Source organism: Genypterus blacodes, unplaced genomic scaffold (genome assembly GCF_046128005.1).
Source record: "Genypterus blacodes isolate CSIRO-AG114 ecotype Tasmania unplaced genomic scaffold, CSIRO-AGI_Gbla_v1 ptg000003l_1, whole genome shotgun sequence".
In the NCBI taxonomy this organism is placed as follows: Eukaryota; Metazoa; Chordata; class Actinopteri; order Ophidiiformes; family Ophidiidae; genus Genypterus; species Genypterus blacodes.
Window position 1 is genome coordinate 5,925,001 of NW_027466817.1, and position 11,974 is coordinate 5,936,974.

Sequence of the window (11,974 nt, forward strand, 5' to 3'; positions counted from 1 at the left end):
TGCAGTTCTCGGTAACTGATGAATGCAAATGATTGACCTCATATACAGCTGACGGTCTCACACAGAAGGAACAAAATGAAGGGAATGAAGTCTCCTTTGTAAGTGCGCCTCCACTCATATTAAATGGAAAGACTCATTAAGTAAAGGATACAAACCGGTGACCTTTTTGTTATGGGTTGCCCATCTTCAGAGGCACATAAAGTTATTACGTCACACTTACAGTAAAATTTTCAATTACGAGTCCAATTATGTGGCCTCTTCTACTCTTTTCCTAATTAACAAAGAAAGAAAGGTGACACTTGCAAGCACGCATGCACAGTTAAGAGCTTTTGCTGTTTTTTCTTAAGTGAAATTATTGTTTCTTGCAATTTTGACATGCTTTCTTTGTGGCAGAATGAAGCAGGATTTTGACTAAAATAAGAATGATGGCACAGTTTCTCCTGAAAAACAAATACATTATAGGATATTCCACAGTATGTACAATAAGTAGTGCTATTGCTGTATTTTATAGTGAAGGGAGAGAGTACTAGTCCTGGATGGTGGGTCAGGTCGGCTCCAACGATCCTCTCAGCCGCCCTTAATTGTCCTCTGCAGTCTGTTCTTTTCCTGTTTGGTGGCAGACTCAAACCAGACTATGATAGATGATGACAGGACCGACTCAATCACGGCAGTGTAGAAATGAATCAGCAGCTCGCGTTGGCAGGTCGGCACAGACTGCCAGACAGAAGGTGTAGACACCGTCTGGGCCCGGAGTGTTCCTGATGTTCTTACTTCTTTTTTTTTTTCATATTCTGGGTGCAGGTTGAACGATGGGGAAGGTGGCTAAGGTGGCTGGGGGAGTGTTGGATGTCGGAGCAGGTGAAGGGCTGTTTCCAAAACCTGCAGTAAAACTCATTCAGTTCATCTATCAGTCTGTGAGTGCGTGTGTGTGTTTCTGTAAGTGTGTGTGTCTTCCTGTAGTTGGTGATGTCCTCTAGGCTTTTTCCACTCGCAGTTTCTTGGACTTCAAGCAACAGTCCACTAGGCTGCAAGCCTGGCACCAGCTGCTAGGTTAGGTGTCCCCTCACATCACGCTTTGATGTGATTCCCCCTGTGATGGATCTGCAGGGTCACTGACTGCTCTTGCAAACCCTCCCACATAGGAGTTGTAAGGACTTCAATCAACCTGTCCCTTGGTTCTTTTAGCGTTGCTCTGTTTCCTTCTTTGTTTTTGATTCCAGTTATGAATCACGTTCACGATTCTTTTTTTGTTTTTTTCTTTTAAACCCATCCAGCGCAGTGACACCTGCAAAAAGCAATGATGCATTAGTTTCACTTGGCAGCAGAATTGTTCCAGCTTGTTTCAAGTTTTCACGTCAAAGAATTCTCATTACCAAACTATGTGTCAGTGCCACCAAGTGAAAGCATCATGGCCACCGGCGATAAAAGTCAAATCAATCCTCTGCCGCTCATGCACGTGTATAAGGGACCGAGTGAATGTGTACACATGTCTGCTTTTGTTCGCCTGTGTGTGTCAAGTTGAAACAAATTGCGGCAGGGACGTTTTGACTGCAGCCACCTCATACATATTCAAATCGTTTGCCGCGTTCTTCCTGGCTCCGCTCTCTCTCCCTGACACACAAAAAAACACACACACTTTTAATCCTCTAAGGCTGAACACCCTCCAAGCAACAAAGCACCAGCTCACCTGAACATTGATGGGCAGCCAAAATGTTTCAGAAATGGAAATGGGAAAGAGTAGCAATCAACAATGCTGGCTGACATGAAAAAAAAAAAACAGTTTCAAGGAGAGGATGAGGAGTATTATTTTTTAATTTCCTGTGTGAGCATGTGGATAGAATCACCTCACTGTGTTTGTGCGGGCGGTAAAAAATGAACAAGGTTTGAATATCAATGCAGTTCATGATAATAATCCATCTACGTTTTTAACTTCAACATTTTATAGTCAATACAGTCATTGCCTCTACACACACACACACACACACACACACACACACACACACACACACACACACACACACACACACACACACACACACACACACACGCTGCTTGATAAAAGTATCTGGAAATAGCTGGCTCTGGGCAGGATGAATAATGCAGGCGCCCACTCTCTCATAAACTTTATACCTCCTATTGCTCTCACAGTCTCATCCACTCTCATAACACACTCCTCGCACATCTCATCTACTCCTGCTGTTCCACTTTTACACCACCTGATGAGATTCTTACCTCATATGCTAAACACAAACACACACACACATACACAAAATGTGGCTTATTTGGAAAAGTGCTTGGTCCTTCGTTTTAGGTGATGGTTAAGGTTTGACTCGTAGAACAGATGGTAGCTGGAGGCAGATGTTGAGGTTAATCATTTTGAAAGTTTTTAGTAACAATCCTGCATGCTTCAGCAGTACAGTGAAAGTTTTTGTTTTGCATGCCAATAAGTTTGATTTCTGTACAAAGAAGCTGAATTTGTGTTGCCTTTGGTCAAAATACAGGATAAACACCACAAACAGAGGTCAATTTTTTTAATTGGCTTCTTCTAGGGCCTAACATTTGAGGACATTTTGCTTTTTGCAGGAGGTTACGATGGAGAGATTATAGTGTGGAACAACAGCACAGAAAAGCTTTTGAAGAAATTGCGGCCACATGCAGAACAAGGAGAGAACAAGAAGCAGATAGGTCTCTCACTCTGTCTCACACACTTTTACGTTTAAACATACTTACTCAACCTATTCCATACATTCAAACATCATTTACCTTAAAGTGTTTTCCTGTTTTCCGTCCTGATTTTCAATGTCATTTCTCAGAGTCCAGCCTTAGTTTGAGTGGCAAAGACGACTCAGAGACTTGCAGTGCCGTCACCAGATTGTTCTTCATACCGGGGCGCGCGACTGCAGCTACAGGTGAACTTCACTGAACTTCACAGTTGCAAACACACTTGCGCACTTATTACATATTACATTGTGTGAGTTATGTTGGAGACATTACATTACATTACGATCATTTGGCAGACGCTTTTATCCAAAGCGACTTACATTACCACCCTTTGCAGAGGGGGGAGCAATTGAGGGTTCGGTGCCTTGCTCAGGCCTTGCTCAGGCCTCCCCCATAGACCCATAGACGCCATGCAATGAGTTTTTCCTGACATCTCTCACCATCTAATTCTATCAGGAGGTGCCGACTTGGTTTCATGTGGAGGTTCTGGTGTGGTCCGCTTCTGGAATACACTACGTAGTCATCTGATGGGACAGTTTGCAGCCCATAACAGAGAACTGGGGTCTGTTGTCATGACGATCAGCCCCTGTGGAAAATATTTGGTCACTGCTGATACTGAGGGTACACTCAAGACATGGAACATACAAGTAAGAGTTAGACACACGTGCCAAATGCAAAACAAGAATCCTCATTAGGACATCTGAATGTAAAGAGTAAAATAAAAAGGGAGTATAGAGCAACAAATTCAGAAACAAACAATGTGAGAAAGAACTAGAGGATCACAGGCATGTTTCTGGAAAAAGAGTGTCGGTGTTGTCTGCTCTTGGATCACAGGCCCAGACAGTCATTTAGAAAATCTCCTCCTTTCCGTCTGTCCCTTTGAAATTTGAGACACAATTTGAATGAGAGGACACATCATTGTCTACTAGAACATACAGAATAACCATTCAATTCTGAAGTAAAAGCATCTTCTTTCAAGCCGGGTCAATACATGATCACAGACATCAGACAGATATGACTGGATGAATGCCCGAGGAGGGGAGCTGACTGCTTCACTGTGATTTAGAGACGCACCCTCGCTCTCATGGGTATTATTACCACCGTATTCAGAACTCAACTCTGTCACAGTTACTAAGACGGATGAATCCAGATGGGTGCATCTCATTTGGCTTCCCGTTTAATAATTCATGTAAATTTATGTATGTATGTTACCGAGTTGAAGAAGTTGGCTGAGCAAAGTGTTCGGCGCAAAATCCTTTCCCAGCATGCTGTGGAACCGAACAGATGACTAGCTATGAGTGTCCAGTTAAGTGTGTGTTCATCCTCATATCACCCTAAAATAAAATGCTTCGAAAATTATAATTCTTTGATGGTGATTGTGCATCTGGAAAGACAAACATCCATCCATAAAGAACCACAATGTGTGATAAAGTAAACCCCTTTTGCTCATCTGTCCTCAGGATTATTGTCTCAAACCTGCCGAGGGACTCATCCACGACCCTCCAAGACTTGTGCGTGTGTCTCACACACACCTCGACCGCGTAACTCACTTGGAGACTTGTGTCCACAATGATAGGCTGCTCCTCCTCTCAGCGTCTTCAGATTGCAGTGTCGCTCTAAGTTACCTTCCTGGAGATACTGTTGGTTTATTTGGACAGGTACACAAACACGCACGCACGCACACACAAAAAAACACGAACACACACACACACACACACACACACACACACACACACGCACACACACACGCACATAGGTAATTTAAGCACACTGCAGCCGTGGTGACATGAACTACGCTGGGTATTTGAAAAAGTTTTGGAGGTAACGGTAAAGTCCTGTGTAAACACTGACTCTGATAATGGCTGACCTCCCACTCAGCTGTGTGTTCACTGTAGGTTTTACTATCCAGTTGATGAAGTGAAACCTTGCATCAAGCCAAGGTGAGGCAAGTATGTGTATGTGTGTGTGTGTGTGTGTGTGTCAAAGGAGGCCACGTTAGATTAGCCTGGGGCGATGAAGTGTTTCTTCATTTCAGTTTGCCACAGGCCCATATTCACCCACCCACACACACGTATAACCAATCATTCACAAAATATGTATTGAATATTTACTTGGACACACATGGACATATGTATGAATGAATGCAAATGTACATCTACGTGTACAGTGGAATCTTTACACACATATCAAAACTGTGTGTATACAGCACAAGGACAATGCTGCCCATGCACAGTGTAGGAGATGGAAAATGTGTGGATGGACACATTTACAAACATTTTCAGATTTTGCTACAAAATATAAATTCAGTTTGAGATTTTTTTTTTTCCAAATCCTGCAAAATATACACATCATTCAGACACGTATTCCACCTATTTTGACTCCAGTTACAAGTCAGAATTTCTTGTCTTTATCTTTGTCTTTTGTAGGAAGAGCAGTGGTGCTTGGAGGTGCTGAGGCCAGCAGGCCAGCAGGATCCCAGTGATACGCACTAAGAGAACAGACACTCCCCAATGCTTGATAGGCCCACAACGGATGGAAAGTTGTGTTAGAAAAAAGATGGTGTGTGGGGGACACATTGACAGAAAGAGGAGTGGACAGAGGAGCATCATGATCGAGGTGATTCATCTCTCCATTGATGGTGATGTGCATCATAATGTGTTCCTTTGACACACTGATAAAACCTTCAGAAAATCTTCAGTTCTCAAAGTCTCCCTTTCATTGCCAGTGGAGGAACACTGTGTGTCTGACACTTTGAACGTGCTATCATTAGGGTTATACGTAGGCCTACATTTTTCATTATTTATCATCATGTTGTCCTCCTCAAACCAAATGCTACAAACGTCTTTCCTTTTCAGAAAAACTGTTTTGTCGTTGATTGGGCAATTAAAGGATTTTCTATAACATACAAAGTTGTTGTCCACTTTTTGTTTTAATCTGTTGTACTTTTGCTCACTCATAGTGGGGAGTGTACTGGACAAGAGACATCGTGAGGGACAGGGTCAATGAGCAATTGACAAGAAAGGAGAAAGAGGTCCATTCTATATCCTGTGTGCAGATGCTTTGCTGTTTTACACTTCTTGCTCTCTCACTTTCCCATCCTTTATTTCCTGACGTTTTAGTAGCAGCACTCACTCTGCCTTAAACAAGGCACCTGATCGGTTTTAGGATAACCATTTTACTGCAGTTTCATGTGTTTTATTGTCATCAAGAATGAGGAGATGATTCAAATTAGATCATTTAATAAGATGAGGTACTTTCCATTACATTCCATACACTTTAAATGGACATAAGAAGCCAAAAGGCAATGCTGGTTCTGTGGATCTCTTTCAAATGTAGACTGACAGCACAATGATCACTGATCTGTCTGCCAGCTCTGCTACACACACACGCACGCACGCGCGCGCACACACACACACACACACACACACACACACGCACGCACGCACACACACACACACACACACACACACACACACACACACACACACACACACACACACACACACACACACATACCACAGGTTTGGTAGAAGGGAGAAGAATGTGTAGATTCTAAATTGTGATCCACTGCTAAAATCATTGAGATATCCTGTAAGCAGCAGTTGATTGACATTCTAAAGTTCTAATTTAGCTACTGCCATCTCATCATGTCAGGACACATTAAGTCTGTGTGCAGCAACAGTGTTTGATGATACACTGATTTGTTTACATAGGCATCATAAAAGTAGCGAGAATTCTAAAAATAAATGTCTTATCATTCACACCGAATATACTAATATGGTAATACCATGTTGCTTGTTGTCACGATGGTGGAGACATTCCATTCACATTTATTAACAATTTAGTAATGTGGGCACAGGGTTATTCGATTTTTACTGGCGGGGGAATGTGTAATATTTTGCTACGCGTCGTAAAATCCAAACCATGTAATGGAATAGTGAGAAAGAAAAATCACATTTTTGGTGTTATAAAAAGAACTCAAAATGAACATTACAAGATCATATGAAATGAAAGCAATCAAAATAATAATGTAATATTAATGTTTATTTGTTTCAGAAGGATAATGAAAACTGCACGTGCGAATAAGAGAAAATTGCGCTAGTTGAAGTACCTCTCCATGCACGAGGGTGAGTCCAATGACAAAGGACACAATGTTTGAAAGGGAGAACAAACATGAAACATCCAAAATGTTTCTTCAGGAAACATGTGAATGCGTCTGAGAGAGAGAGAGAGAGAGAGAGAGAGAGAGAGAGAGAGAGAGAGAGAGAGAGAGAGAATGAGAGTCTGTTTGTCTGTATCTTTGCTGGCATATATGCATCTGTGCAAAGTGGGTGTTTTGGCGTGTGTGTGTGTGTATGTGTGTATGTGTGTGTGTATGTGTGGGTGAAATGGTTAGCAAGCTTTATTTTAATCATTCTGGTCATTAAGCTGCATCAGCACCTTTGTGTCATGGGTTTGTGCCTCTGTCAGTGTGTGTTTGTGCATGTGGTTGCTTCCACGATTGCATAAACATAATGTGATTTATTTTTCAACAGTTGCATGCATAGTTGATGTGTATTTGCTACGATGCACTTTAAATTATACATCTAATATAACATGGCATCACTTGCTCTTTATGTGTGTTGGATATGTTCATCGACTTCGTGGTACAGTTCTGTGATTTAAGGGACTAAACTGAATTTAAAGCTGCACCGAGTCAGATTTGTATGTAAAAAAAACTCTGCTTGTTAAAGGAGGTGAAATCACATAAAACAAACACAAACAACATCCGAGCCACTGAGACTTTAAAGGAGACTTTAAATCACCGAAATTGGCTGATGTCATATCACCGGGAAACAAGGCCTGATTAGAGAAAACAAGATGCCAATTGAAAGCTATTGGCTACTATTGGATGAAACCATTGTAGGTCGAAGAGAGTAATATTCATGCAAATTGATTGGTCAGTTTTTCTGTCAGTCAGCTGTCAGCCATAGCACGGATCCTACTGTGTGTCTGGATCTAGTTTCAGGACATTTCCAGCTTCAAAATGATGACGGTGGCAGTGGCTGTGTTATGGCTGCGAGAATGTCATAACTCCATGTCAAAGTTTAAATGCCCTGCAGCTGTTGTTTTGTGTCTGGTCAGCCTCTGTGTGATTGTTTGATGCTAAAGGCTACTTAGCCTGCTTGGCTAGGTTGCTAACTCGGTTGTTGTTGTGAAATATCATATTCACACACTTTTATAGCTGTGTTTGTGGAAGGTGGTGTGTGTGTTGTCATAGGGTTTGTAAAAAGAGAGAGTTCTTTACAGATTCTTTATAACAGAACCACGACAGATAAAAGCTTGAAACTTTTACCGTGTGTTTGTAGCATTGTTCTCCTCAGTGGTGGTTTGGGTGAATTACATTACGTTTACGTTCAAAAAAATTGTTTTTCCAATCAGCTCTTCATATAAGGTTATGGTTGGTGATACACAGCTTTTTATCTTTATTTTAGGAGTAATGAAGTTATGATGAGTTGACAATAAAACCCTGGTGGATCAAAGGACCATCAATACTGTTAGTTCAATGATATCATAGGTGTACGTTTGCTGGATGACATCATCCCAAAGAGTAAAGTGATACAAATCGGCATGCAGTAATGGAGAACAGTGTTGATGTATAGTGTAGAAATTGTAAATGCTAATAATTTCCATTTTTTTAATCCACCACACCACTCTGATCCACCACACCTGCTGGTGGATCAGAGTATGACACACTTGTAGTGTCCCATCAGGAATAGAAAACCAGAAATAAATTAGATCAAACATTTTCACTAATTTTGATGAGCACTTTAACTAAAAAATATAACAATGTTTGAGTTGAAATTATGCTGTTATTTCATGATGAAAGAAAATGGGCGTCCCCACTGTCCAACCTTCACGCAGATGTCCTTGCCAGGGTAGAGAAAAAGGATGTGTGTGTGTGTGTGAGCACTGTACTAAGCAGGAGAGTTTGTGTGGTTTATTTGGTTTAAGAGCCAATTGGCAAGTCGACACTGGGCTGCCTGCCAGCCAGCGGGCATGAGGTGAAGAGAGGGAATGGCCTCACTCCATCACAAACTCAGTAACTGAGTGTGTGTATGCACGAGTGTGAACGTGAATGTGTGAGTGTGTGCGTGTGTGTAAGTAGCTTCAGTCCATCAGATCAACCATTCAGTGGTCAGTGAGAGCGTCAGGTCTGTTCCACTCACTCCATCACCATGTGTGTGTTTTGTGAGCAGTACAGGAGTCATGGTTATTGATGTGTCTGGTCGCTCAGTCTAATTTGTGCAGCAACACAAAGCACTCGAATACCCACAGGAGAAAAACGACAAGCTGCCCGTGACACACACACTCACCAAAACAGAGGAAGAAGCAGGATTTCATCTTTGCGTTGTCACACAAGCGTAAAGATCATCTGAAATCATACCGCTGGTGACTATTGGAAACGCATATAAGAACCAAATGAGTCTGCGAAACTCAGATGTCGTTAAATTTAGTGTCAATTTCACACACACACGCACAATGTGGAGGTGGAAAAGCAATTACAAGCAAGCAGATTGATTTTGATTTTAATTGGAGCCCTGACTGTGAGCACCACCTGTTATTCTCTGCAGCCAACAAACAGAGATGTGCAGCTACTCTGTGTAATCGCAGCTCCTGTGGCCTAATCACCAGCACCTCCTGAAAGTTCTTGGAATTAATTGGATCAACAGTTGAGAAGAGTGGAGGTGAGGTGAAGTATTCCGCAAAAATATATTGTCTGACTTATGCAAAGGGCATAAAGTTCATGCCAAGCCTCTGAGACAGGAAGCTACATCTCATGGAAACCAGGTTTCTACCTGATACTTCCAACTGTCTTACTCTTCCCTGTATCCTCCTCTTCCTCTTCTTCATTGTTTCTGGGCCCAGCCTGTGGGGCTTCTTACATTGGAGGTTTATACATGCTTAACAAAATGAAATCACTTTCTGTAGGTAGGCGAGGATTTAAGATTTAGCCTGGTTCTGTGTTCTGAAGTTTGGGGATTTGTACTTGAGCGCTTGTTGTGAGATTAAATTGGTCATCATATTTAAAAGTTTATTCTCCTCATTTTAGTAAACACATTTGAGTCCCGCAACTTACAAACTTGTGAGAAATGACTCATACTTCTTACTATAATGGGTTTACGTGGTTTTCACATTTCATAACATGCAGAGTCTGTGGGAAGGTGCAAAGAAACGCCTTGCTGTTTCCAACCCCACAAATACTGCAAATAATCATGTGTGCATTTCCTATATTTATATCTTGTTTTAGGAATAAACACAAGCTGCCATTTGTATGTAACATTTAATCTCCTTTACAACTCAAATGAGCAAAATTGCAGAAGTCATGTGAATTTACATACGTGATCAATTTTACGATTTGATTCGTTCCCCTCATCTACTTCCAGTGCATCTCCGCTGATGATGGATTGTAATGATGGCAGCAGAGGTTATTATCATTAATATAAGCTCTCTCTGCACACGCACACAAACAGTACGGACAGAAATAGAGACGACACGCACACACACACACATACTGACATACATGGTTATCTATGCCGCAGTGCTTTGCAGGCACCCCCCGTCCTCTTCTTCATTTACAATTCAAAATATGTCCTGTGCACAAATGATGTTTGCCCAAAAACCTCCCAATTAATTTTATTCAGTGTGTGTGTGTAATATGGGGCCACTGCACAAATGTTCAGTGTTGAAACAGTGGAGGTAAATTGGGGCGAAGTGCCCCTGAGCCCATGGCAGTGTTAGCATTTCAAATTGAGTTACAGGCTAAACAAGCAAAGCAGTGTGCTAGTGTTAACTCATCTGTTTACTGGGGGCCGCTGTGTTTGTTCTCTTTAGGTGTGTGTCTACGTGGACCCGTTTGTCCACCATTCTTTGTCTTAATATGAAAGCTAATTACAACTGTGTGAGTGTGTGGGTGTGTATGAAAGAGAGACAGAGGATATCTTTGTATTTTGTCCTGTCTGTGGGGGTAAACACTCATCATGTAAATCAGAGAGCCATTAGGACGAGCGACTCTTTTGCCGCCTTCTTATAACAATAAACACGAACCCAAGCCAGTGATAAAGGAGAGAGGCGAGGAATGAAACAAACCTCCAGATTACTCTGTGTATGTGTGTCTGTGTGTGTGTGTGTGTGTGTGCGCGTGTCCTATAGTTAATGATGTTTGTGAAACCACTAAGTTGCACTTCCACGTAGTTTTTACCCTGCATATTGACTTCAGAGAATTGAATTCCCTGATTTACAGTGTTACTGCCGATTGAGGTTATGCTTACCAATATATGTATGGAAACCTGTATATAGAGTATATACTGTGTGTGTGTGTGTGTATGTGTGTGTGTGTGTGTGTGTGTTACAGTGTAATTGGCAGGAAGCAGCAGGGTTTCTAATATTACCTTATCTGTTTAAATGGTGCATAAATCTCCTCATATACTCTATTTTTTTTATGATGGCTTCATTTGTATGTATGAGTTTGGTGGCAGGTGAATTAGTCTCAGTCTGCATGCACATTGCAATTCAGGCTGCCTGATTGCAGGATAATTACCATAAATCAAATTTGCATTTGTCATGTAATTTAGCCCTCATCTTGGTATTGCCTGGTTAATTTTAGCGTCCAGCACAAATAAGATTTATTGCCCTACAGATTAATAACTGGAACACACACACACACACACATACACACACACACACACAAGCCTCCCACACGTGTCTCATAGGAAGCCTCACGGTTACAATATACGCTTTGTGAACATTTTACACTCCCCCTTGCAGTTTTCAGCATTGCTACCCCATGCTCGTTTACTTGTTCACTTTTACTCAATCCCTCATGTGATTACCATGCAATTTATTGTGATCTGGCGTAATGACTGAAATATGTAGATGACAGAGACCTGCCACATGAACTCAGCAAAGATGTCACTACCTGGAACTGCTGTTGTTTTTGCGTCTTGTTGCCCCTGACCCAGCATGGCCACTTCTGAATGGACCCCCCTACGATTCCACTGGACATACTAATCACATGAAGCCTTGAGTGTTTGTGTTTAGAGGGGGAATTCACTGGTTTCACTCTTCAAATTCAGTAGTAGTCGGCTATTGGGAGCACTATTCAGCAGCCTCAACTCGGTAGAAATATGCAAAGAAAACATATTTGGGATATCACAAGGTTTTCTCCTCATCACTCCTGAAAACCGCAAAAAAAGAAGAAAATCCTCTCCCA

General features: G+C 41.7%; 1 protein-coding gene across 1 annotated transcript in view; it reads left to right on the forward strand.

Moving 5' to 3' along the window:
* LOC142992323 (cilia- and flagella-associated protein 337-like) overlaps window positions 1-5,213 on the forward strand; it is a 35,053-nt gene extending 29,840 nt beyond the window's left edge. The window contains exons 15-19 of the mRNA XM_076142694.1: window positions 2,584-2,685; window positions 2,814-2,909; window positions 3,178-3,368; window positions 4,182-4,379; window positions 5,148-5,213. Of these exons, the coding sequence (XP_075998809.1) occupies window positions 2,584-2,685; window positions 2,814-2,909; window positions 3,178-3,368; window positions 4,182-4,379; window positions 5,148-5,213 (653 nt within the window). The remainder of the gene's footprint in view (window positions 1-2,583; window positions 2,686-2,813; window positions 2,910-3,177; window positions 3,369-4,181; window positions 4,380-5,147) is intronic.
* Window positions 5,214-11,974: the final 6,761 nt, after the last annotated feature.